Source organism: Taudactylus pleione, unplaced genomic scaffold, assembly GCF_031769625.1.
Source record: "Taudactylus pleione unplaced genomic scaffold, aTauple2 ptg000400l, whole genome shotgun sequence".
Lineage (NCBI taxonomy): Eukaryota > Metazoa > Chordata > Amphibia > Anura > Myobatrachidae > Taudactylus > Taudactylus pleione.
The window spans coordinates 6576394-6604211 of NW_028284802.1; the positions used below are offsets into that span (position 1 = coordinate 6576394).

A 27818-nucleotide genomic window follows, 5' to 3' on the forward strand; every position below is an offset into this window, starting at 1 on the left:
CCCACCAACAGTACATAATATTCCACATGGCAGTGGGCGACAGGAAGAGGTAGAGGGTGATGGGGAAAGGCAGAGGGTGTCGGAGAGAAGCAGTGGGTGCCAGGAAAAGGCAGTGGGTGACGAGGAGAGAGTGACAGGCAGAGGGTGAGAGGGAGAATCATGTGCAGAGGGTGAAAGGGAGATACAGTGGGTGATGGGCAGGGAGAGGCAGAGGGTGACAGGGAGAGGCAGAGGGTGACAGGGAGAGGCAGTGGGTGACTGGCAGGGGGTGACAGGGAGAGGAGGAGGGTGACAAGGAGAGGCAGTGGATGACGGGCAGAGGGTGACAGGGAGAGGAGGAGGGTTACAAGGAGAGGCAGTGGATGACGGGCAGAGGGTGACAGGGAGAGGCAGTGGATGACGGGCAGAGGGTGACAGGGAGAGGCAGTGGATGACGGGCAGAGGGTGATAGGGAGAGGAGGAGGGTGACAAGGAGAGGCAGTGGATGACAGGCAGAGGTTGACAGGGAGAGGCAGAGGGTGACAGGGAGAGGCAGTGGGTGACTGGCAGGGGGTGACAGGTAAAAGATGACAGGGAGAGGCAGAGGGTGATGGGTAGAGGGTGACAAGGAAAGGCAGTGGGTGACGGGCAGAGGGGGACAGGTAAAGGCAGAGGATGACAGGGAGAGGCAGTGGGTGACAGGCAGAGGGTAATGGAGAAGCAGTGGGTGACGGGGAGAGGCAGTGGGTGAGAGGGAGATGCAATGGGTGACAAGGAGAGGCAGTGGGTGATGGGCATAGGGTTATGGAGAGGCAGAGGGTAACAGGGAGATGCAGTGGGTGATGGGCAAAGGATGACAGGGAGAGGCAGAGGGTAATTTCCCCAGATCATGTTTGCTCTTTTTAATACACCCCATTTGAAGGAGCTGCAGGCCCTTTCATTGAGGCGGGTGCCAGTGCAATACACCAGCTGCACCGCCACTAGTTCCGCCCCTCTCTCTGCCAGATGCCAAACTGGCTGATGCATTAAGTACTGGATTGTGTTTCTCCCAGAGTATGCTGACCCTGGGAGATGTTACATACCAGTGCCCACCTGCAGGGGCGTCAGAACAGAATTTTTATGGGGGGGGGGCGCAAAATGCCAAGGACTACTATAGGACCTGGAGCCCCTTTATCTCGTGTTTGGTAACTCGTTTTATGACAGTTGTAAGTTACAGCTGTCATAAAATGAGGAAACCATTCGGAAGGCAGCCATTGTCTACCCTACGATCTGGCGACACTGAGACGGCTGCTAACGTTTTAAAACGTCCGCAGGCCACAATCACTTGCTCTCTCTGCTCCATTGTCGTACAGCTTACAAGAACAGTCTATGGGAAGTGCAGCTTCCCGGCCTCATGTGTCTGGTTATGCTTACTGCAAATTGTGATAGCAAAATGAGAGAGGCTTCTAAGGGCTCTATTTACTACTATCCGCATTTGTAATGCAGATTGTAGTGTGATATTATCGACTGAACTCACATTGCGAATTCAGGCAATATCACAGGGATTTACTACAAATCCCTTGCAGGGACAGAGCTTGCGAGAAAGCTATGTCCCTGTGAATCCCCTCTGCACACTCGCCAAAAAATACTGTGACTAGTGCCCCGCGCATGCGCCAACTGGCCACCGCTGCTACCCCCCTGGTGCTAAGCCCCGGCCCCACCATTAAGCCCCGCCCCCACGATTGCGGACCCCCCCTCCCTTAATAGCACTTACCTGCAGTCATCGGTGCTCCGTTGATGTATTCCATGCCTCCGGTCAGCTGATATCCCATACTGCACTGGGACCCGATCACCTGATGACCGGGCTGCAGTGCAGCATGGGAGATCAGCTGACCAGAGGGAGAACATCACCGGAGCCCCGACCACCGGTCTATGGAGTCAGGTAAGTAAATTTTTTTTTTTTTTTTTTTAGCAGAGATCAGCTTGCGGTCTGTTTAGACCACACAGCTGATCACTCGCCCCAGCTCCAGGCTCTGCTCTGCCCGTTACAGCAGAGCAGGAGTCCAGTAACTGGGGGAGACCCTGGATATCACAGGGCCTCCCCTGGTATTTTCTTCACTATTTATATTTAGAAACTACCAGACAGATCACATTTCCCATTACAAGTATGGGAAATGCCATCTGATTACTAAAAAAGTAAAAATAAGTGATACTTAGGGGTTGGAGTAGAATTTTTACGAATTCTACTCCAATTGCCCTTTAGTAACTGTAGGTGATACTAAAATAATGTGAAAAGGGTGTGAAAACACCCTTTTTCACTTTAATAAGGTAAAAATAATGTTAATAAATAGAGCCCTAAGGGCTTTATTTACTACTATCCGCATATTGAATGCAGATTGTAGTGTGATATTAACGACTGAATTCGCATTGCGAATTCAGGCAATATCACAGGGATTTACTACAAATCCCTTGCAGGGACAGAGCTTGCGAGAAAGCTCTGTCCCTGCGAATCCCTTCCGCACACTAGTCACGGTATTTTCGGAAAAAATACCGTGACAATGTGCCCGCGCATGTGCCGACCGGCCGCCGCTGCTACCCCCCCCGGTGCTAAGCCCCACCCCCCACAATCGCAGACCCCCCCTCTCCCTTAATTACACTTACCTGCATGATCCGGGCCTCTGGTGATGTCTTCCATGCCTCCGGTCAGCTGGTCTCCCATACTGCACTGGGACCCGATCACCTGACCGGGCCGCAGTGTAGTATGGGAGACCAGCTGACCGGAGGGAGAACATCACCGGAGCCCCGATCACCGGTCCATGGAGTCAGATAAGTTAATTTTGGCGTTATTATCACAGGGCCTACCTAGGTATTTTTTTCACAAATTATTATTAGTAACTACCAGACAGATCACATTTCCCATTACAATTATGGGAAATGCAATCTGCTTACTAAAAATAAGTGATACTTAGGGGTTGGAGTAGAATTTTACGAATTCTACTCCAATTGCCCTGTAATAAAATTGCCTGGTTATCCTATTATAATAAAATATAATATATTTATACTTTTAACTAGTATAATGGACCCAGCATGTACCGAATCACCTCAGTCTCCGCCTCCCCCTATACCTGGTCTGATTACATATAAAAGGCAGTATTCAGCAACAGTGGCAAAATTGTTCCGAATAGTTTCGGACAACATTGGTACAATATATATATATTTTTTCCCCGCCATTCAGGAAAAAACTTCTTAGGGGCAGTGGTTGCATTGACATGTTGTGTTGTCCCTGCTGCAGGACTGCCTGGTCTGCACATGCTCCATCCCTGTGTGGTGTGTATATATATATATATATATATATATATATAATATATATACACACACATAAATCCTAAGCGGGAGGAACTCTTTAGTCTTTTTTAGGTAGATATAAAGTAGGGATGTGCAGGCTCGGATAGGTTCGAGTTTGCACGTGGAGTTCGGATTTTTCCCTCCAAATAAACGGAACTCAGAAAGAGGCAAAACGTCATCTTACATGGACGAACATCATCATTCCTGGATGTTCGTCCATGTAAGATGACGTTTTGCCTCTTTCTGAGTTCCGTTTTTTTGAAGGGAAAAATCCGAACTCCACGTGCAAACTCGAACCTATCCGAGCCTGCACATCCCTAATATAAAGTGGTCCTTTATTAAGCTTTCAACGTTTCGGGAGTCACCCCGTCGTCAGTTTGGGAATTAAATTTATATCCAGACTACTGAGACTGACATTTTGAGTCTAGGCTAAAAGCTTACCTTGCTGGTGGATTTAAGTCTCCGGTAGAAGTAGATAACCAGTTGCTAACAAGACGGACTGGCTGAGAGACTGATTGTTTGATCCTATGCTAATAGCTTACATTGTCACCATCCTTAAATAGATTTTCCTGGTGGATATGGATATGTAGAAGTAAATAACCAGTCACTATCAAGTGGTATCCAGGATTGCACCACAATTGAGATTACCAGTTTGGAGGCATACAATTGTCTGAAGCCCAACTGGGATTAACACATACACCATTGCAGCATCCCTGAGGAAGTCATTTATGATGAAACACATTGAGTGACAAGATATCAAGATCCAAAGTGGGCCCTACAGGCTGCCAAAGAGCGGCTCTGAATCAGGCCCAGAATGGAAGGGCAGGGTCTCAGCTGGCTGCAGGGGCTGATTGAACGAGATCACTCTGGGCCTGATTCAGAGCCGCTTGTAAGCGGCTGCTCGTTCGCTCCGAGCAATGTTCGCACAACTGCGCATGCGTATGGGTTGTAATGCGCATGCACCAACCAGTCATTGCGGTCGGAAATTGTGTGCTTGCAAAATAGCGAATGCCTGCTAATTTGAGTGACAGGATGAGGCGTTTGTGGGTGGTAACAGGGGAAAGTGCTTGAAAACGGGGAGTGGAGATCCAAACGCAGGCGTGCCAAACGGTCAAAACGGGCGTTTTAAGGGTGTGCATAATTAACAAAGCAGCATCATCGACCACGTCACTTGGTTGTCTTTTAGCCTGAACTGCTCGCATGATTGCGGTAGGAAAATGCTACCACAAGCACTGCGAGCAGTTCAGACGCCTTTCGATGTACTCGATTAATCTAATAAATAGCGGAGATGACGTAGGATGCGAGCGGCCAGGGGGCGTCTTTATAAAATAGTGAGCGCATGTTTCGTTCGCTCGTTCAGACATAGAGGCGTCAACAGACCGCAAAGAGCGAGCGCTCTATTTAAATATCCGGCCCCTATTTCTGAACGAGTGAGCGCAAATAGCGTCCGGCTCTGAATCAGGCCCTCTGTCCCTGCAGTTTTCAGCTGTACTAAGGATTTCTCTTCATATAATGCCATTCTGATTTTTTTTTACATTTTCATGCTTGCCATAACAAAAAACGCCAAAGCTGTAAAGAGCAATGACTTGCTCTCTACAGTCCGATACTGTGCGAACTGGGTATTAATAATAGAGAAGAAATTTGTCTTATCTGCTCTGTTAACCCTTTGCTGAATAGCGGGAATGCTTAAAAAATGCGGAAACGCTTGTTTACGCATTATTTGAGTAAAAATTTGATTGCTGAATAGAGCCAAAGTGACTGATGCTAAATATATTGAGCTCAATTAGGGCTCTATTTACTACAATCCGCATTGGGAATGCAGATTGTAGTATGATATTACCGACTGAATTCGCATTGCGAATTCAGGCAATATCGCAGGGATTCACTACAAATCCCTTGCAGGGACAGAGCGTGCGAGAAAGCTCTGTCCCTGCGAATCCCCTCCGCACACTAGTCACGGTATTTTCGCAAAAAATACAGTGACCAGTGCCCAGGGCATGCGCAGACCGGCCGCCGCTGCTACCCCCCGGCGCTAAGCCCAGCTCCTGTCATTAAGCCCCTCCCCCCGCGACCCCCCCTCTACCCCCCCCTCTCCCCCTTAATTACACTTACCTGCATGAGCTGGCCTCCGGTGGTGTCTTCCATGATACTTAGGGGTTGGAGTAGAATTTTACGAATTCTACTCCAATTGCCCTATAGTAACTGTAGGTGATACTAAAATAATGTGAAGAGGGTGTGAAAACACCCTTTTTCACTTTATTTTAGTAAAAATATTGTTAATAAATAGAGCCCATAGTAACAGAATGCACTGTGGTTTATGTCTTTTCCAAATTATATCAGTCAAATAGCAGCATAAGCAGGTTCATGTAATGTCTGATTGAACTGTATAGATGCTCTCAACCTCCCCTCAGCCCACACCTGATGTCTTTTTTTCCATCCTAACCTGTGTATCGAAAATATGTCAAGCGCTTATCCCCATCGCCAGATATATGTCCTCCCCACTCCCAGTGTACTGTAAAACCAATAAACTATAACAATTTTGAAATTACGACACTGAGACTTGCGTAAGGGGAAAGGAAGGTCAGCTTTATTTATTTAATCTAGTTAAACTATTATTAATTAAAACTAATTAAACTAACAGAAAATGAATCACTAAGTAATCCAAGAAGAAGGAAAGAAAGACAAAATATGGTGGCAGCAAAGGAACGGCCCAAAAATGCAAGATCCACCAACTGCCACTCCATACTCCACCCATTCAAAATGGGAGGCGACCAGCCAGCCCATTACCACACCCAAGGTATCCACCTCCCACCCCAATGACACAATATGAGGCCCACCAGGGACGATGGTGCCGCTGACCCCAGTAGAGAAGACTCAGCCTAAGCCATGTATTGGTGGGGAGAGCAGCTCAAGCTCCATAGGCAGATGGTGACTGAAAATGTTCTTTCCCGCCAACCACCAAAGCTGACACTAAGCTATTCAACACAAACAGGGAGGGAGGGCGGGTAACAAACCGGCCAGAAAGATATCCCTAAAATGGCTTCTACAGAACTTTCTGAAATGGCCCTAAAACCCCACCCCCTTGCATCCCTCCTATAGGCTAACCCAGAGGTTCCCAAACTTTTTTGAATCATGGCGCCCTAGAGTATCGGCATTGTTTTCACGGCACCCCCCAGGCCAAAAGTTTGTTATTGAGAAATTCAGAAAAAAATGTAGTAAAGTGAAGTAAATTGTGCTGACCTGTCATCCTTAGGGTCAGTTACGCAGTGGTGGAGAGGTTTGCGCTTCTGTTTGTCCACATATTAACATTACATTGACCATAAAGAATTTGATTTGGTGTTGCATACAGTATACTCCGTCTTAATACTTATACTGTACCTACAGGGAGAATAAATGCAAATAAATCATTAGGTTTCAGCACCATTGTTAGAAGTTAAGCAATTACAGCTGGCCTTGCCTAAAGCAGTCTCTAGACTTCCAGTTTAGCTATTGTTGTTAGCTTATCACACAAAATGGCTGCCTCATTGGCTTCCTACCACAGTGACCTAACTGGTTGCTAGTGAATTCTCATGACTATGCGTCAAACCTACAATAGATATGATGACTTAATTTCCATATACAGTGCCACTGCTACAGACTGTGCAATAACAATACTATTACATTATTATAAAATAATACAAAGCTCGTAGACACACACAGAGGTAAACAAGGTCCTGGAACTTTACTAGGGGTTTTTATAACAAACTGCTAATTTACCTCATACATGCCTACTCTCCCGGTAGTCGCGGGAGGCTCCCAATTTTTCGGGTAAGCCCCCGCACCCCCGGAAGAGTAAGCATATCTCCCGCAACTCGCACACTTCCTAGTGAAGTGGGCAGGATGGGAGATTTTGCAGGGAATTTCCAGGTCTGTGAGTAGGAGGCGGGGCTAAAACAACTTGCATCATTTAGCCCCACCCCCTGCTCACGTACCCGCGAATCGCAGCCTTTTTCCGGTGGTGGGACGGGGCCTAATGAAGTATACAGTCTGGCCCTGCCCCCAAAGATGTCACAGAAGAATCTCCTCTGTAGGGCTTCTCCCGGGGAGGTGATTTAGGGGTCTATTTACTAAGCAGTGTTAAGAGACAGAGTGAAAAGTGATAAGGTGCCAGCCAATCAGCTCCTAACTGTCATTTTTCAAACACAGCCTGTGATGTGGCAGTTGGGAGCTGATTGGCTGGCACCTTCTCACTTTTCACTTTGTCTCCTAACACTGCTTAGTAAATAGACCCCTTAGAATGTTGGCAAGTATGATTTACCTTGTTCTCTTCCTTCTCCATTTCTCATGTTCCTTTCACAGCAGGTGAATCACCAGTGACGTGTCCTCCAGAAGCAGGGTACCCAAATGGGCTGACACACCTAACCGATGGACTGAATGTGGGAAGCACTGCAAAATTTCTGTGCCCTTCAGCAGAGTACTCGTGGCCCGCTAGCAGCCGGACATGCCAAGCCAATGGGCAATGGAGTGCAATGAGATCCACCACTGGGAGGAATTTTAACAGAATCTCTTGCAGAAGTGTGTAGTCATATTTGGGTATGAATGATGTGTGACAGTGTGTGAGTCCAGTCATTGCCAAGGGTGGGGGTATAGAACTCACTGCCAGGTTCAAGGCTCAGGGGTGAAGATGAAGTATTATTACTGAGAGTTAGCCAGGGGACATTCTATAAAAATAGGAGAGTTACATTGTCCTTACAATGGTGTAAAATAATAACCACTATATTTATTCCCTTTTATACCACAATCACATGCTACAGTTGGTGTGTTGCTCCTAAAATTAGGCACGTATAAGTATTATGCACCTGGTTTATTAATCAAACAGGTCATTGGTATCTTCACAGAATAACCAATTGAAGTGTAATGTTGACAGCAGCTCAGACTATTTCAGCAAGTGAAATAATCAGATATATATAGCAATGCATTTAATAAAAGTTGCAAGAGGACATTACAGGCCATTCATCATCTGGAGGTGGAAACCCCCTTTAGTGCCCAGTTAGGATGGCAGGTTAATGCAGGTGATGTCCATAGTCATCCATAGCTTAGGTTACTGGATCTATATGACTCAGGAGTGCGTCTAGCACTTCACACTGCTTCTAGCTCAGAGGTTCTCAAACTCGGTTCTCAGGACCCCACACAGGTCACGTTTTCCAGGTCATCCAGCAGGTGCACAGGTGTATTCATTACTCACTGACACATTTTAAAAGATCCACAGATGGTGCTAATTATTTCACCTTCTGTGAGGAGAACTGGAAAACATGCACTGTTTGGGGTCCTGAGGAACGAGTTTGAGAACCTGTGTTCTAGTTGTAAGACCAATAAGCATTCACTCATAGCATTTACTGACCATAAAGCATATGGAGTGCAACACGTAGGCACCAGGAGAGGGGGGTCGCTGTAAGTCTATGCAGCCACAGATTGTTGCTACATAGTTGGATATTTTGAAACCAGTGCCTGCCAGGTGTCTAACAGTGTGGGTGGTATCTGTGCAACAGGTGTCTAACAGTAGTTGGTGGTATCTGTGCAACAGGTGGCAGGAAGTTGTAGGTGATATCTATGCAAGAGGTGGCTGGCAGTTGTGGTTGGTATTTGTGCAACAGGTGGCTGGACGTTGTAGGTGATCTCTATGCAACAGGTTTCTGACAGTTGTGGGCGGTATCTGTGCAACAGCTGACTGCCAGTTGTGGGTGGTATCTGTGCAACAGGTGGCTGGCAGTTAAGGGTGGTATCTGTGCAACAGGTGGCTGGCAGTTGTGGATGGTACCTGTGCAACAGGTGTCTAACAGTTGTGGGTGGTATTTGTGCAACAAGTAGCTGGCAGTTGTGGGTGGTATCTGTGCAACAGGTGGCTGGACGTTGTAGGTGATATCTCTATGCAGCAGGTTTCTGACAGTTGTGGGCGTTATCTGTGCAACAGGTGACTGCCAGTTGTGGGTGATATCTGTGCAACAGGTGGCTGGCAGTTAAGGGTGGTATCTGTGCAACAGGTGGCTGGCAGTTGTGGGTGGTATCTGTGCAAGAGGTGGCTGGCAGTTGTGGTTGGTATCTGTGCAACAGGTGGCTGGACGTTGTAGGTGATATCTCTATGCAACAGGTATCTGACAGTTGTGAGTGGTATTTGTGCAACAAGTAGCTGGCAGTTGTGGGTGGTATCTGTGCAACAGGTGGCTGGCAGTTGTGGGTGGTATCTGTGCAACAGGTGGCTGGCAGTTGTGGGTGGTATTTGTGCAACAAGTAGCTGGCAGTTGTGGGTGGTATCTGTGCAACAGGTGGCTGGCAGTTGTGGGTGGTATCTGTGCAACAGGTGGCTGGCAGTGGTGCAAGGTATCTGTGCAACAGGTGACTGACAGTTGCGGGTGGTATCTGTGCAACAGGTGGCTGGACGTTGTAGGTGATATCTCTATGCAGCAGGTTTCTGACAGTTGTGGGCGTTATCTGTGCAACAGGTGACTGCCAGTTGTGGGTGATATCTGTGCAACAGGTGGCTGGCAGTTAAGGGTGGTATCTGTGCAACAGGTGGCTGGCAGTTGTGGGTGGTATCTGTGCAAGAGGTGGCTGGCAGTTGTGGTTGGTATCTGTGCAACAGGTGGCTGGACGTTGTAGGTGATATCTCTATGCAACAGGTATCTGACAGTTGTGGGCGGTATCTGTGTAACAGCTGGCTGCCAGTTGTGGGTGGTGTCTGTGCAACAGGTGGCTGGCAGTTAAGGGTGGCATCTGTGCAATAGGTGGCTGGCAGTTGTGGATGGTACCTGTGCAACAGGTGGCTGGTAGTTGTGGGTGGTATCTGTGCAACAGGTGTCTAACAGTGGTGAGTGGTATCTGTGCAACAGGTGGCTGGCAGTTGTGCATGGTATCTGTGCAACAGGTGACTGACAGTTGTGGGTGGTATCTGTGCAACAGGTGGCTGGTAGTTGTGGGTGGTATCTGTGCAACAGGTGACTGATAGTTGCAGGTGGTATCTGTGCAACAGGTGGCTGGACGTTGTAGGTGATATCTCTATGCAGCAGGTTTCTGACAGTTGTGGGCGTTATCTGTGCAACAGGTGACTGCCAGTTGTGGGTGATATCTGTGCAACAGGTGGCTGGCAGTTAAGGGTGGTATCTGTGCAACAGGTGGCTGGCAGTTGTGGGTGGTATCTGTGCAAGAGGTGGCTGGCAGTTGTGGTTGGTATCTGTGCAACAGGTGGCTGGACGTTGTACATGATATCTCTATGCAACAGTTATCTGACAGTTGTGGGCGGTATCTGTGCAACAGCTGGCTGCCAGTTGTGGGTGGTGTCTGTGCAACAGGTGGCTGGCAGTTAAGGGTGGCATCTGTGCATCAGGTGGCTGGCAGTTGTGGATGGTACCTGTGCAACAGGTGGCTGGTAGTTGTGGGTGGTATCTGTGCAACAGGTGTCTAACAGTGGTGAGTGGTATCTGTGCAACAGGTGGCTGGCAGTTGTGCATGGTATCTGTGCAACAGGTGACTGACAGTTGTGGGTGGTATCTGTGCAACAGGTGGCTGGTAGTTGTGGGTGGTATCTGTGCAACAGGTGACTGATAGTTGCAGGTGGTATCTGTGCAACAGGTGCCTGGCAGTTGTACATGGTATCTGTGCAACAGGTGACTGACAGTTGTGGGTGGTATCTGTGCAACAGGTGGCTGGCAGTTGTGGATGGTACCTGTGCAACAGGTGTCTAACAGTTGTGGGTGGTATTTGTGCAACAAGTAGCTGGCAGTTGTGGGTGGTATCTGTGCAACAGGTGGCTGGCAGTTGTGGGTGGTATCTGTGCAACAGGTGTCTAACAGTGGTGAGTGGTATCTGTGCAACAGGTGGCTGGCAGTGGTGCAAGGTATCTGTGCAACAGGTGACTGACAGTTGCGGGTGGTATCTGTGCAACAGGTGGCTGGATGTTGTAGGTGATATCTCTATGCAACAGGTTTCTGACAGTTGTGGGCGTTATCTGTGCAACAGGTGACTGCCAGTTGTGGGTGATATCTGTGCAACAGGTGGCTGGCAGTTAAGGGTGGTATCTGTGCAACAGGTGGCTGGCAGTTGTGGGTGGTATCTGTGCAAGAGGTGGCTGGCAGTTGTGGTTGGTATCTGTGCAACAGGTGGCTGGACGTTGTAGGTGATATCTCTATGCAACAGGTATCTGACAGTTGTGGGCGGTATCTGTGCAACAGCTGGCTGCCAGTTGTGGGTGGTGTCTGTGCAACAGGTGGCTGGCAGTTAAGGGTGGCATCTGTGCAACAGGTGGCTGGCAGTTGTGGATGGTACCTGTGCAACAGGTGGCTGGTAGTTGTGGGTGGTATCTGTGCAACAGGTGTCTAACAGTGGTGAGTGGTATCTGTGCAACAGGTGCCTGGCAGTTGTACATGGTATCTGTGCAACAGGTGACTGACAGTTGTGGGTGGTATCTGTGCAACAGGTGGCTGGTAGTTGTGGGTGGTATCTGTGCAACAGGTGGCTGGCAGTTGTGGATGGTACCTGTGCAACAGGTGTCTAACAGTTGTGGGTGGTATTTGTGCAACAAGTAGCTGGCAGTTGTGGGTGGTATCTGTGCAACAGGTGGCTGGCAGTTGTGGGTGGTATCTGTGCAACAGGTGTCTAACAGTGGTGAGTGGTATCTGTGCAACAGGTGGCTGGCAGTGGTGCAAGGTATCTGTGCAACAGGTGACTGACAGTTGCGGGTGGTATCTGTGCAACAGGTGGCTGGACGTTGTAGGTGATATCTCTATGCAACAGGTTTCTGACAGTTGTGGGCGGTATCTGTGCAACAGGTGGCTGGTAGTTGTGGGTGGTATCTGTGCAACAGGTGGCTGGCAGTTGTGGATGGTACCTGTGCAACAGGTGTCTAACAGTTGTGGGTGGTATTTCTGCAACAAGTAGCTGGCAGTTGTGGGTGGTATCTGTGCAACAGGTGGCTGGCAGTTGTGGGTGGTATCTGTGCAACAGGTGTCTAACAGTGGTGAGTGGTATCTGTGCAACAGGTGGCTGGCAGTGGTGCAAGGTATCTGTGCAACAGGTGACTGACAGTTGCGGGTGGTATCTGTGCAACAGGTGGCTGGACGTTGTAGGTGATATCTCTATGCAACAGGTTTCTGACAGTTGTGGGTGATATCTGTGGAACAGGTGGCTGGCAGTTAAGGGTGGTATCTGTGCAACAGGTGGCTGGCAGTTGTGGGTGGTATCTGTGCAACAGGTGGCTGGACGTTGTAGGTGATATCTCTATGCAACAGGTATCTGACAGTTGTGGGCGGTATCTGTGCAACAGGTGGCTGGCAGTTAAGGGTGGCATCTGTGCAACAGGTGGCTGGCAGTTGTGGATGGTACCTGTGCAACAGCTGGCTGCCAGTTGTGGGTGGTATCTGTGCAACAGGTGGCTGGCAGTTAAGGGTGGCATCTGTGCAACAGGTGGCTGGCAGTTGTGGATGGTACCTGTGCAACAGGTGGCTGGTAGTTGTGGGTGGTATCTGTGCAACAGGTGTCTAACAGTGGTGAGTGGTATCTGTGCAACAGGTGGCTGGCAGTTGTGCATGGTATCTGTGCAACAGGTGACTGACAGTTGTGGGGGGTATCTGTGCAACAGGTGGCTGGCAGTTGTGGATGGTACCTGTGCAACAGGTGGCTGGTAGTTGTGGGTGGTATCTGTGCAACAGGTGTCTAACAGTGGTGAGTGGTATCTGTGCAACAGGTGGCTGGCAGTTGTGCATGGTATCTGTGCAACAGGTGACTGATAGTTGCAGGTGGTATCTGTGCAACAGGTGCCTGGCAGTTGTACATGGTATCTGTGCAACAGGTGACTGACAGTTGTGGGGGGTATCTGTGCAACAGGTGGCTGGTAGTTGTGGGTGGTATCTGTGCAACAGGTGACTGACAGTTGTGGGTGGTATCTGTGCAACAGGTGGCTGGTAGTTGTGGGTGGTATCTGTGCAACAGGTGACTGACAGTTGTGGGGGGTATCTGTGCAACAGGTGGCTGGCAGTTGTGGATGGTACCTGTGCAACAGGTGGCTGGTAGTTGTGGGTGGTATCTGTGCAACAGGTGTCTAACAGTGGTGAGTGGTATCTGTGCAACAGGTGGCTGGCAGTTGTGGATGGTAACTGTGCAACAGGTGACTGATAGTTGCAGGTGGTATCTGTGCAACAGGTGCCTGGCAGTTGTGCATGGTATCTGTGCAACAGGTGACTGATAGTTGCAGGTGGTATCTGTGCAACAGGTGCCTGGCAGTTGTACATGGTATCTGTGCAACAGGTGACTGACAGTTGTGGGGGGTATCTGTGCAACAGGTGGCTGGTAGTTGTGGGTGGTATCTGTGCAACAGGTGACTGACAGTTGTGGGTGGTATCTGTGCAACAGGTGGCTGGCAGTTGTGGTGGCAGTCAAAATTAGAACTGTAAATAATAAAAAAAAAAATCTGTCCTTTTAACAGATAATCTATTACAGGGCTCTATTCCCAATAAACCTATTGTTGTTTTTAAACGGACGGAAAGTTTGAAGACCAGTCTAGCTCCAATACATTTTAAAACTAGAAGATTTAGTGGCTTTAAAGAATGACTCTTGGCTCAATATACACCCAAAATATTGTTATAAATGTGGAGCCACAAGATGTTTGACTTGCTCACAGATGTCCAAAAGGATTAAGATGGTATAATCTAATATTACAGTAGAACAATCTCCTATCAACACTTTTATCAACTGTAACACAACTTATGTTATCTATGTAGTAGAATGCGGGTGTCATCTGCAGTATGTTGGTAGAACAACAAGAATGATCAATAGTAGATTTTTAGAGCATGGAAGGAACAGAACCAATGTAAAGTACCAACCGATCAGCTCCTAACTGTCATTTTACAGGCTATGTTTGAAAAATGACTGGAGCTGATTGAGGTTTGAGATCATTGCTTTCCTTTTGCCCCTCCCTCATCCTAATTTTCATGATCTATGAATATTCATATAGGATTGTATTGAGAGGTCCATTGGTTGGATCATAATCTATTTTAGGATGAACGTTAGCACTCCAGTCCTTATGGAGTAACCATTGTATTGTATGTTACACCTTTATATATTTTTTAGTAATGGTATCATCATTCTTTCTAAGAATGATTAAGAGGAGTCTGGTTTAGATGTAACACAAAATATTTTAGAACTGCTATTGTTTAACAATTGCGGTTAGTGTTGTAACATTTTATTATGGCCACCGATGTTATTGCAATACAATGCAGCCGCTGCCAATTAACTGAGGGCACTATTTCACTTAGAACTTGGATCCCTACCCACTATCCTCTGATGAACCCTCACGCTCTAATATGTGGCTCAGCGCTTGTCAATCTTTAATTACAATAAACTTAAAGACCTTTTCTCACCAGAAAAATAATTTGCCCCAAAATTAGGGGGGACATTGCTGCAGATGGCAATGAAATGTAATAGTGTTAGGATAATGGGCTGGATGCATCCTGCCATTCATCGCATGCATGCCGATGTAAATAACGCCGGTATGAATGAATAAAATCACAAAGCACAGCTCTCCCGGTAAGAGTTGTCCGTTGTCCTATGAGATAGAAGCACTTCTGGGTTTATGACCCAGAAGTCTCTCTGGCATCCTTCTGGGCATGTGCAGAAGAATACATGCGCTGCGGGGGGTGGGATGCTGGGAGCAATCCGATTGGATCCCTAACCAGGGGGGAGTCACGAATAGAAGCCCATAGGTTTCTATTGGGAAATGCCATCAAATGTATTGCACTCCGTGGCTTGGTGCGTAGGCGTTAAGTGGCCAAACCTCCAAAAACTTAATTTTCTGGGGTTTGGCCGCAAAAAAACGCAATAGTGTATCCTGCTCAATAAAAGTAATTTTCTAGGGCTGATGATGAACACTTACTGGTTATAGCAATAGGTCTTTACTGGGTATGGTAATAGGTACTTACTTACTATTTATGGTAAGGGTATGGTAATAGGTACTTACTATTTATGGTAAGGCTATGGTAATAGGTACTTACTAGTTATGGTAAGGGTATGGTAATAGGTACTTACTAGTTATGGTAAGGGTATGGTAATAGGTACTTACTAGTTATGGTAAGGGTATGGTAATAGGTACTTACTAGTTATGGTAAGGGTATGGTAATACGTACTTACTGTGTACGGTAATAGGTGTTTATTAGTGATGGGAATTAGTACTTACTTGGTATGGTAATATGTATGACTGGGTACTGTAATAGGTGCTCTCTGGGTGTGGTAATAGGTATTTACTAGTGATGGTAAGAAGTACCAAAGAGGGATGGTAATGGGCACCTGTTGGTAATGGAAATTTACCACTTATGGCAACTGACATTTACATTTAATGCTGTGGCTGTAAGAATGAGTGTAAATGTATCCTGTACCGTTATATCAGCTGCCTGGAATCTCTCTATTCTGTTTTCAGAAATTAGATGTCCTGAACCTCTGGTATTTGAAAACGGAGGCTTTTACCCCAGGGGGCCTTACCTGGTAGGAATGAATATCACCTTCATGTGTGACGATGGGTATATTTCCAGAGGATCCATCAAAAGAACGTGTAAGATAAATGGAAAGTGGAGTGGAGGGACCGCAGTCTGTGATGATGGAGGTGAGCAGCCGATTTTACTGACCTGTTTATGGAAAGGCGAGTGCTACCTACAGTATTCAAATCACGATAGTCCAGGGGAGTGTAGCTATTGGTGATCACCATAGAAGTCCGCTTCAAAGCAAGTAATCACTCAAATGGCCAAGGAAGGACCACTTCTACTCCAGCTGGGATCAATAGACCAGATTAATACATATAGATGCTGATTCAATTAAGTAAGAGGATTGATCAAATGCAGAATTCTAAATGTAACCAAAGATAGTTGATCCAACTGTTATGCTTCCATATTGTAATAGGTTCCCACAGATCATATTACATTCCATCAGGATTGCAGCTTTGGACAATTCGTAACTGCTCCACTTATCCGACAGTCACCAGGATCATAGGGGTTTTGAGAGGGTTAAACATTCACCTATCTCATACAATGAACCATTAAAATAAACTTAAGCTGGGTACACACTAGACAATTTTTTTTTAATGATTTGTTGTATTCCGACGGATCGGAGCATCATATCGTCCAGTGCGTACGCACTATGCTCGCTCCGGCGGCAGCGTTCGTCGCATCCTCAGATCTGCCGTACATCCTTCTCAATGTTAGGATGCGACTGACTATCCCATGCATATGGATGCAGAGGAGGAATGACATATTGTGCGTTTGTTCACCTGATAATGTGGTGTGTACGGACCGCAAGATATGTCTTTCATCGCATCTTCCGTCGGACGGGTACACAAGGTCGTCTAGTGTGTACCTGGCTTTAGACCTGTATAGTAGATATACAGAGAAGTGAATATAGGCCCTCATTCAGAGCCACTCGCTAGCGGCAGTACGCTCGTTCCGAGCGATGTTCGCACATCTGCGCATGCGTACGGTTTTTAGTACGCATGCGCGAACCAGTCAGTGCGGCCGAAAATCGTTTGTACGCAATATAGCGAGTGCCTGCTATTTTGAGTGACAGAATGAGGCGTATGTGGGTGGTAACAGGGGAAGGTGCTTGAAAACAGGGAGTGGAGATCAGAACGCAGGCGTGCTTAAAGGTCAAAACGGGCGTTTTATGGGTGTGCATAATTAATATAGCAGCGTCAATGACCACGTAATTTGGGTTTTTTTAACTCAGAACTGCTCGCAAAATAGCGGTTGAAAAAACCAACCACAAGAATAGCGAGCAGTTCATATCCTGTTCGATGTACTCGATTAATCTAATAAATAGCGGACATGACGTATGGTGCGAGCGGCCAGGGGGCGTTTTTAAGAAATAAAAGAGCGTATGTTTTGCACGCTCGTTCAGACTTAGAGGTGTGAACAGACTGCAATGTGCGAACGGATCATTTGAATAGCCACCCCTTGTTTTTGAACGAACGAATGCAAATAGCGAACGGCTCTGAATGAGGGCCATAGTAACATATAGAGGATTAAGTAGCTGGAATAATTGAGAGCCAGGAAGTCTCATTTTGAAGTTTGTAGACAAATCTGATAATACTGGACAACACAAATGGGTTTTCCTTGGTATATTTCCAGTTTTTCATTTGTATTGCCGCCAGTTGTATAAACTTTGAACAAGACATTGACCTACACAGCGCGTGATTGCAGAATATGAACCTTGCACTGCCCTGGACATAGATGTACAGATTGGTCTCCTTATGTACTGGATAGTGTATTATTATACAGTATTAATAACTGACCCTATAATTGGTCTATTTCAGTGTACCCCTAACAGTGCATGTTTTCCAGATCTCCTAGTTGGTGCACAGGTGTATTCATTACTGACAGACACATTTTAATAGCTCAAAACGTACTGTAGTGCTAATTATTTTATTTGTGACACTGACGCAATCTTCAAAACATGCAACTTTAGTATTATATGCTATTTCTGTTGTGGTCATCATGTTGTGGGCTAGGGAGCAGGGTTTCCAGGCAACTGGGAACCCCCCCCCCCCCCCCCTGCATGTGCCTATGGTTATGACTAATATCAGCAGGTCTCGATCATCCCTTTCACATCGTGGGCTTCATCGCAGAGCCAGCCCTAGTCAAATTAGTGCCCTAGGCAAGAATTTGGGTGGTGCCCCCCCATAGAATCCTGAAAAAGTGTGTGGCCTCACAGAAGGGGCGTAGTCTCACTGTAGTGTTGCTCTTCCCCTTTGTGCTGCGCTCCCAGCACCCATCACCCAGCACAGATCACAGTACAGCACCCTTCTACCAGCACAGTATTCCTCACCCAGCACCTCTGTCCCAGCACATGCCACCTCTCCCAGCACAGCAGCCATAACCCCTCTCCCAGCACAGCACCCGCGCTAACCACTAGCCATCGTCCAGGTCCCCCATCCCTGCAAACAACTGCTGCCCGCTCACTCTTCGCTGCTGCCAGGCCTGATCAGAGCTGTCAGCTGAACTCCGATCATGGACGCGGCACAGTGACAGTAACAGCTGCCATAGACTCTGCCCAGCCAGCAGCAGGTGCCCCGGCTGTGCCTGCCCCAAACCTCTGCGGGCCCTAGGCAGGCTTGGGTGCCCCTAGGCATTTGCTTAGTTTGTCTATGCCTAGGGCGGGCTCTGCTTCATCGGCACTGTTTAAACTCAGTGTGCATGCCCATTTTAATTCGGCACATCTCCAAATAAAACCGTGAAGTTTTTCAAATCTACAACTATACGTTACACAGTGCAATCTACAACTTCACTTGGACATCAGGTTTTTGAAGCCGTTCTTCTTCCTGGGAAACCATGATAAATTCAGAAGACATGTGATACAGAAAGTTCATTAGCCCAAACATTGTTGCGTTAATGATAAACAGGCCCCTAATAGTCTGATTTATCACGATTGTTACACACAGGCAGGACTGATGCAGGAACAACACAGGGATCGGAGGCAATATATCTAAGTCACAGAAGATGGAAGTAAAAAATCTCATTAGGTAAAGGCCAATATGGGGAACAGAGGCGGCTCCATAGGTGGGACTGCAGCACAGTCTAAAATTCAAATAGGGGAGTCACCCAACTGCCAGTGAGTCCCAGCCAGTGATGTTTGGCAGTGTTTGGGGTGGCAGTTGGTGTGGCTCCCCTATTTGACTTTTGAACTGTGCTGCAGCCTCACCTATGGAGCCGCCACTAATGGTGACCATATAGTTATGAATCTGATCAGTCTTAAATAAACAGTTCACTATTCACAGGACATTTAATTCCAATGGTGTCCAGTCATACATGAGAGCAATGGACCTTGGGCCTAATGGACCTTGGGCCTGATTCAGATATGGACGGTCTCGCACAATCACAAGGATACGGCTGCGCAATAGCGTCCACATAAATTAAAATGCATCAGGAGGTGTCTGTAGGAAATAGACACCTCCCGCATGCAACTGCTATCCGAGTGCAGCGTCCGTAGACGCTTCCTTTGATCACCATCGTGTTTGCTGCTTTGGTCAGGCTGCAGAAGCCGAAGCTTACTCAACCTTCTTGCGAGGCCAGGAAATCTGAGTCCAACAACGCAGACCGTGACCTCGGCACTGCCAGGCAAACAGGGGAGACACGCCCCCATTTCCAGGAACATAGGCTGGCGCTGCCCCCCCACCCACAAAAAGCAGCAGACTGTCACTCACTTGACGTCTGCAACCGTATTGTGTGTGAGGACGCAGGACCCTACCGTCACTTGCGCAGTTCATTTCCTGTGCATGCAAAGTTTTCCAAACATCGGAAACTCTGCGTGCTGCATTGATTTACCGTCTGGACCTGAATCAGGCCCTCTGTTTAATGCTAATACTTGTTATTGATGCAGGGGCATCTTAAGAAAGGAGGGGGCCCGTGTGCATTCCCGGTCCGCTGCCCCCTCCTCTCGCCCGGATAGCTGGCAGCCGACTGACGCAGCTGGCCGGCCACCGCAACATCAGTAGACTCTGGGCACTAGAGTGTGCCCAGAGTCTACTGTGCATGCGCAGATCGCCGGGGAAATGGCGGGGCCACCATTTTCCCAGCGATTTTCTATGTTTTGTGCGGCGCTGAGACACCCGACGCGGGACCTCGGAGAGGTAAGTGTTAGATAATATGGGTGCAGGGTGTGCCCTTGTGCACCGCACACCCTGCGCCCATTATAGATACGCCCCTGTACTGATGACCATTACTATTGTCTGTACTTTCTGATGGAATCTTTTACCCTTCTACACTCACATATACTGCCAAAGTAGTGAATATACCAAAAATTACATATTCATAAAATCCCAATTTTAATGTTTTCTGTACTGCATGCAGAGGATCCCCCAATATATCTACTATATGGCTAATGCATTTCATTGCTTTTCAGCAACTTCCTCAGAGTTGTACAGCGTACTACAGTGTAATTTATTTATCATTTTGTTGTTTGTTATTGTCCTTTATTGTATTTTTATTAGCTAGTTTGTTTAGATATTACATTGTTGCTGTTTTTTTGTTACGTTTATTCACAACTGTACGCGCTGTACCTGACAGCTGGTCACTGCCCTGACCCGGGGGCACCTCCCGGAGCAGTAAAAACAGGGGTCCGATATGATGTGGATGAGAGCGTCTCATACAGGTGTGCCGGTGGCCTTTCTCTGATGGGGTCAGCGCAGAGAACGTGTTTAGAGAGCAGGCGCTGGAGCGGGACTGAAGTCAGCTGTCAATGTGAGTCCTGGACCCAGGTGCTAACACTTCTTCTCATTTTGCAAGCTCTATGCGATGCGCTATGCTCTCATTTCCACCTTGTCACCTTCTATTTTATTCTGATATTTTTCTCTGTATCTAGGGGTCTATTTACTAAGCCTTGGGTAGAGATAAAGTGTTCGGGGATAAAGTACCAGACAATCAGCTCCTAACTGCCATAAAAAATGACAGTTAGGAGCTGGTTGACTTTTACTTTATCTCCGTCCGCTTTATCTTCATCCAAGGCATAGTAAATAGACCCCCGCCCCCCGCCCTCTACGATTCCTGTGTTCAACCCACTGACTCTTAGCACATTCATTCTACCGCTACTTTCTAGCACTCATGATTTTAAAGTCCTGTATCTGCTCATCTATCCGCCCTGTTACTTGTATCTACCGTAATAATGGCTGGAACTCTTACTTCCTCTTAGACCCCTATTCATTTGACCTACCTGAAGAAGTGGGAGAGCATTTTGCGGGGTCACTTTCTGGGATCTTGAGCACCAAAGAAAAGAAAGGTAATTTGTTGATTGCGCACACAGAGCCGCAGCTCCCACACAATCATTGGTGACTGCTTAGTTGGGATATAAATTAAGGATTTTAGAACAGGGCCCCAGAGCGCACCACATTCCTTTACCCATTTCTATACTTATTGAGAAGCTGGGATACCTCTATATATGGAGCAGCTAGGGAACACAACAGCTAAAAGCCTAGAGCGCTGTATTCTATCAGATAATGACTGCTTACACCGACCATGAGCCGTAGTCCATTACAGCAGATCCGCGATACTTTTTTCCGCCTGCTATTCATAGGCGAAACTTTTTCGCCTATCACATTGCATTGACTTTCCGCCTAGGCGGAAAGTCTTTCAACTTGAATACGGAGTAAAACCCAAACGTCATCGGCGAAAAGTTTTCGCCAAAAACACGCTTCAATTTGAATACGACCCCATGTGTAGGCAACCTGCGGCTCTCCTTACATTGTGGGACTACAGTAGCAGTATGTCCTGTCCACTAGAACGGGTGGAAAGATGCCGGTTATCTAGACCTGTTTCGGTAGTTGTCTGATCACTGAAGTGAAGATTTTTCCACCATATTCTATTTTGTGCTATGAATAAAAATGTGGCAACAAAATTAATTCTGTTCAATTACGTCCTATTTTTATTTCTTTTTTCAAACTGGAGGAATTGTTATGTACACCTTTTTAATAATACAATACATAGATAAATGTCTCTTATGAGCTCTCCATGAAACCTGCAGTGTTCCAGATTCATGTAAGTTTAGACTTCTGGGGGACCTTGGATAGAGGCCAACATGGCGGTAACGTCAAATGGGAACCAAACTATAAAAAACTAAAGTCCTCTGGAGCTGGTCAAGCAGAGGATTGTGACTTTTGGTTCTTCAGATTATGTGGAATTGTGAGGTGCACCACAATGGCTAAAGGGGTGGATTAGAGCCGCAGCAGTGGATGGTCCCCAATGAATTACATGCCATTAAACTCTGACCCTTTCTCTATCAATTAATGCGGGATTGTATGCATTGGCCTTTTCATGTCAAATGTATCATGCCCAGGCATTTTCCAAGCTGTCCTCAACCAATATACCTCTATTAGCTGCATTGTATCTAACGGGTGGCTCAGGCAAAATAAAAGACTTGACTGACTAAGGGATCTATGTACTAAGCCTAGAAGAGAGAGAAAGTTGACGGAGATAAAGTACCAACCAATCAGCTCCTGTCACTTTACAGGCTGTATTTGAAAAATGACCGTTAGGAGCTGACTGGTTAGTGCTTTATCTATGTCCACTATATTTCTCCCCAAGGCTTAGTACATACAGTAGACCCCTAAATCTTCGACTCCTCTGCGTCGCAATGTCATGATGTCGTGGTCCACAACTTCTGGCACTTCTGGTCCACAACATCACAGAGGCTCTGCGACAGAGCCCAGAGCTGGGAGCTCAGACCAAAAGACAAAGGCTGGGGTGTATTACGGAGATCTTTCCCCAGTGCCAGGTGATCACAGCACCCAGGGTTAAAATTTGTAGATGACTTAGCCGGACGGTGCCCCCCTTACCCTCCCACCAATACCAGTGATCATCAAGGATAGATACCATTATACATTTTTAGAAATATAAAATTAAGTCATATGTATTCACATGGTATGGGTTGTTTTTTTGTCGTTTCAATACATGCTTGCTTTGGAAATGCCTCATACAACTTCATTATCTCTCATATCATCCTCTCCAGATCCAAAAGGTGCTGGACGCACAATAAAGATAGAGAAGGACGGCATTCTCAATGTGTACATCCTCTTAGATGCCTCTCAGAGTGTCGGTGAGGTCAACTTCAAGGTCTCCAAGGACTGTACAATGGAGTTTGTCCAAAAGGTTTGTGTCACCCTCTGATGCTTTTATTTCTGCATCTGAGGCCCTATAGCAGGTGTGACGATGAGCGATGATTTATAAATAATGGTCACTCACCTATTCTGCCACAGTAACTAAAGCCAGATTTATAAAAGAGCAGTTAGAGTATATGATCCCATGAAATAAAACTTGGACAAATACACGTGACCCAGGCCGTCACTATCCGGGTCTCGCGCATGCGCACGACAGCCGGCTCCCTCGTGCGCATGCGCACTGGGCCAACTTCGACCCGCCTGCGAGCGCTCAGCGCTCGCGAGCGGGTCTGAATCAGGCCCAGAGATACTGTACCTGCCATAGGACTGATGTAAGTTTCGATGGTGCGTCCGATGTTGCATCGATGGTACATTTAAAGACACATGGAGATGGAATTGTATCTTTGCATGACACTGCAAGTGGGTGTCTCAGTAGTAAGAGAATTGGCTGTGACATTAGCATAAGATACAGCCAGGGCCGTGTCTGCGTGTGCGACTTTGAATCAGGGAGCTCATTCAGACCCGATCGCTAAGCAGCGGCCGCTCACTCTTGCCGGTAATCGCACATCTGCGCATGCGTATGATTTGCAATGCGCATGCGCAAGCCAGTCTTCGGGAATCGAGCGCTTGTTGCACACAGGCTGGCTGCTACTTTGAGTGACAGATTGCGCCGTCTGTGGGTGTTAACAAGGGAAGGTGCTTGTGAATGGGGGTGTGGATGTGCGAACGCAGGCGTGTCTGGGCGCCAAATCTGAGTTTAATGGGTGTGGATAATTAGCAAAGTAGCGTCATTGAACACGTCACTTGGTGGTTTTTTAGCCTGAACTGCTCGCAGGAGGGTAGGGTCTATCACAAGCGCTGCGAGCAGCTCCGATGGTCCTCGATGTTCCCGATTAAATACACACTTCCTGGAGATGATGTGTGCAGCGAGTGACAGGTGGGAGGTTTTATAGTCCTGCATACATTCACTGCCATCGCTCTCTAGGACATAGAGGGTGTCCTTACACCGCAAAGTGCGATTGCTTGATGTGCATACCCGGCCCCTTTTGCAATCGAGCGTCCGTAGCTTAGCGAGCGGGTCCGAATGAGCTCCCAGGTCCTATATCTCATTATTCTTTTTTATCTGTCTTACATTAAATTACTTTTTCTACTAACCATTTCCAAAATCATGATCCTTGCCAACCATTTACCTTCTCTTATCCTCGTTGCTACATCTGCCCCCCCCCCCCCCCCATCTTATTCTTGTTGCCTCCAGCTTGGCGAGTTTGATATGAAGATAGAATTTGGAATACTCTCTTATGCTTCGGAGCCTAAAAGTATCATGGGGATTTATGACGATTTATCGGACGACCCTGACGAAGTGCTAGATCAGATCGAGAATAATCTCCATTATGTAGGTGAGAGCCACTGCTCTGCTTTTTTATCTTTTCTGTCAATTTTAGAGAGATGAAAAGGTGGTAGGAAAAGTCGATAACCTACACAAAGTGTTCTGTGTCCTCACTCTAGAGCAGTGGTAGCCAACCCTGGTCCTCAAGAGCTACCAACGGTGCATGTTTTGTAGGGCTCCTCACAGAATCACAAGTGATATAATTAGTTCCACCTGTGGATCTTTTCAAATGTGTTAGTTAGTAATGAATACACCTGTGCACCAGCTGGGAGGTCTGGAAAACGTGAACTGTTGGTAGCTCACGAGGACCGAGGTTGGCTACCCCTGCTCTAGAGCATAACAATAACCTACACAAAGTGTTCTGTGTTCTCACTCTAGAGCATAACAATAACCTATACAAAGTGTTCTGTGTTCTCACTCTACAGCATAACAATAACCCACACAAAGTATTCTGTGTTCTCACTCTAGAGCATAACAATAACCTACACAAAGTGTTCTGTGTTCTCACTCTAGAGCATAACAATAACCTACACAAAGTGTTCTATGTTCTCACTCTAGAGCATAACAATAACCTATACAAAGTGTTCTGTGTCCTCACTCTAGAGCATAACAATAACCCACACAAAGTATTCTGTGTTCTCACTCTACAGCATAACAATAACCTACACAAAGTGTTCTATGTTCTCACTCTAGAGCATAACAATAACCTATACAAAGTGTTCTGTGTCCTCACTCTAGAGCATAACAATAACCTACACAAAGTGTTCTATGTTCTCACTCTAGAGCATAACAATAACCTATACAAAGTGTTCTGTGTCCTCACTCTAGAGCATAACAATAACCCACACAAAGTATTCTGTGTTCTCACTCTACAGCATAACAATAACCTACACAAAGTGTTCTATGTTCTCACTCTAGAGCATAACAATAACCTACACAAAGTGTTCTATGTTCTCACTCTAGAGCATAACAATAACCTATACAAAGTGTTCTGTGTTCTCACTCTAGAGCATAACAATAACCTACACAAAGTGTTCTATGTTCTCACTCTAGAGCATAACAATAACCTACACAAAGTCTTCTATGTTCTCACTCTAGAGCATAACAATAACCTATACAAAGTCTTCTATGTTCTCACTCTAGAGCATAACAATAACCTATACAAAGTGTTCTGTGTTCTCACTCTACAGCATAACAATAACCTATACAAAGTGTTCTATGTTCTCACTCTAGAGCATAACAATAACCTATACAAAGTGTTCTGTGTCCTCACTCTAGAGCATAACAATAACCTACACAAAGTGTTCTATGTTCTCACTTTAGAGCAGGCCTGGCCAACCTGTGGCTCTCCAGCTGTTGTGAAACTACAATTCCCAGCATGCTTTACAAATTGATCAGTGGGAGGGAATGCTGAGACTTGTGGTTTACAAGCGCTGGAGAGTCACAGGTTGGCCAGGCCTGCTCTAGAGCATAACAATAACCTACACAAAGTATTCTATGTTCTCACTCTAGAGCAGTGGTTCTCAAACTCGGTCCTCAGGACCCCACACAGTTCACTTTTTCCAGGTCAACTAGCAGGTGCACAGGTGCATTCATTACTCACTGACAATTTTTGAAAGATTCACATGTGCAGCTAATTATTTCATTAGTAATTATGTGAGGAGACCTGCAAAACATGCACTGTTTGGGGTCCTGAGGACCTAGTTTGAGAACCTGTGCTCTAGAGCATAACAATAACCCACACAAAGTGTTATGTGTTCTCACTCTAGAGCATAACAATAACCTACACAAAGTGTTCTATGTTTTCATTCTAGTGCATAACAATGATCTACACAGTGTTCTATGTTCTAAATCTAGAGCATAACAATGACCTACCCAGTGTTCTGTGTTCTCACTCTAGAGCATAACAATGACCTACCCAGTGTTCTGTGTTCTCACTCTAGAGCAGTGTTTCCCAACCTCGGGCCTCAAGGCACACTAACAGTCCAGGTTTTAGTGATATCCATGATTGAGCACAGATGGTTAACGCTAAATAACTGAGGTACTAATTAAGACACCTGTGCTCAAGTATGGCTATCCTTAAGACCTGGACTGTTAGTGTGCCTTGAGGACCGTGGTTGGGGATCCCTGCTCTACAGCATAACAATAACCTACACAAAGTATTCTGTGTTCTCACTCTAGAGCATAACAATAACCTACACAAAGTATTCTGTGTTCTCACTCTAGACCATAAGGACAAATCGGGAACAAATATTTATGCTGCCCTGAAAGCAGTGCTGGACATGATGTCATTCCAAGAGAACAAATACAAGAACAAGACAGAATGGAGATCAATTCGTCACGTGATCGTACTGCTGACCGATGGTGAGAAACACACGGCCTGATTCAGAGCACACACGATATTAACTTTAAAACTGCACATGTGCAAGCATTTTTGAAAACCCCGTGTTACACAGAGTGCACGCTCAAAAGGTGCTGCTGCGATCAGACGGCATCAGAAATGCTGCGGAAAAGTGATGCAGTGCACTGGGGGGTGGCCAGTAGTGCATGCAAAAATCATCTGATCGGTGGGCTTGTTATGGGCGTGTCAGTGCAATCAACCGCGTTCCCAGATGCACAGACGCAGGCATAGCGCATGTGTCGATGGTGAAACCGATGGTAGCCTATAAGGATAGTCCAGTCAGTATTGCCGCGTGCATGGATGATAAAAGTGGGCCTATCAGTCCTTGCACATGCGGATGAATGGGAAGGAGTTTGTAGCGGCATTCGCATAAATTAGCAGAGAGGCGATCGCTCACAGATATCTCCGGTTTCCCTGTCACTCCCGGGGCTGGATGTACTAAACGGAAAATGTGGTAAAAACCCCGTTTCCGGGGTTTTACCGCATTTTCCGTATGCACTATGGGGTGGCCGCCAGGTCTCTGTCGCGGAGGGTAATGCCAGCTATTGCTGGCGTTACCCTATAGAAGCCTATGGGCTTCTACTGCATCGTGCTGCTATGAGGGATCCAATTGGATCCCTCCCAGCATGCCCCGCGACTGCCGCGTCAATCTGCGCATGCGCAGATGTACTCCCGGGTCATAAACCAGGAAGTCCACGGTGCAGGGCAGATCGCAAAGGACAGCTCTTATCGGAAGAGCTGTCCTTTGCGCTACTGAACGCATATGTTAGTGCATATGCGATCAGTAGGAATGCGGTGACCGGCGGTAATGATTGCACTATGTTAGTGCATCCCGCCCCCGATGTGGGCTGCTGTATTCATCAAGCCCCAAAAATACAATAATGTCGTAGCTTGACTGTGGGAGCGTTCGCCATCTTCAGACGGCGTTTGCTCACGCACATCTGCTCCTTTCCTATGGGCCCCACGAATGGCCCCTGATAATTAACATGATGAATAAGCCCCATAGGGAGAAAATGTGAGTCACACTAGACTTTTGCCATAATTGCAATAACTTTTGACAGAAACTTGATACTTTA

At 46.8% G+C, this 27818-nt stretch overlaps 1 protein-coding gene across 2 annotated transcripts in view; it reads left to right on the forward strand.

The window, feature by feature from the left end:
- LOC148506615 (complement C2-like) overlaps positions 1 to 27818 on the forward strand; it is a 73323-nt gene that overhangs the window by 14135 nt on the left and 31370 nt on the right. The window contains exons 2-8 of one of the 2 annotated variants that reach the window (XM_088446579.1): positions 7642 to 7857; positions 15743 to 15925; positions 20373 to 20546; positions 20995 to 21081; positions 22807 to 22946; positions 24210 to 24351; positions 26568 to 26705. In XM_088446579.1, coding sequence (XP_088302705.1) covers positions 7642 to 7857; positions 15743 to 15925; positions 20373 to 20546; positions 20995 to 21081; positions 22807 to 22946; positions 24210 to 24351; positions 26568 to 26705 — 1080 coding nt within the window. The remainder of the gene's footprint in view (positions 1 to 7641; positions 7858 to 15742; positions 15926 to 20372; positions 20547 to 20994; positions 21082 to 22806; positions 22947 to 24209; positions 24352 to 26567; positions 26706 to 27818) is intronic. The other variant, XM_088446580.1, reaches the window with a different exon arrangement.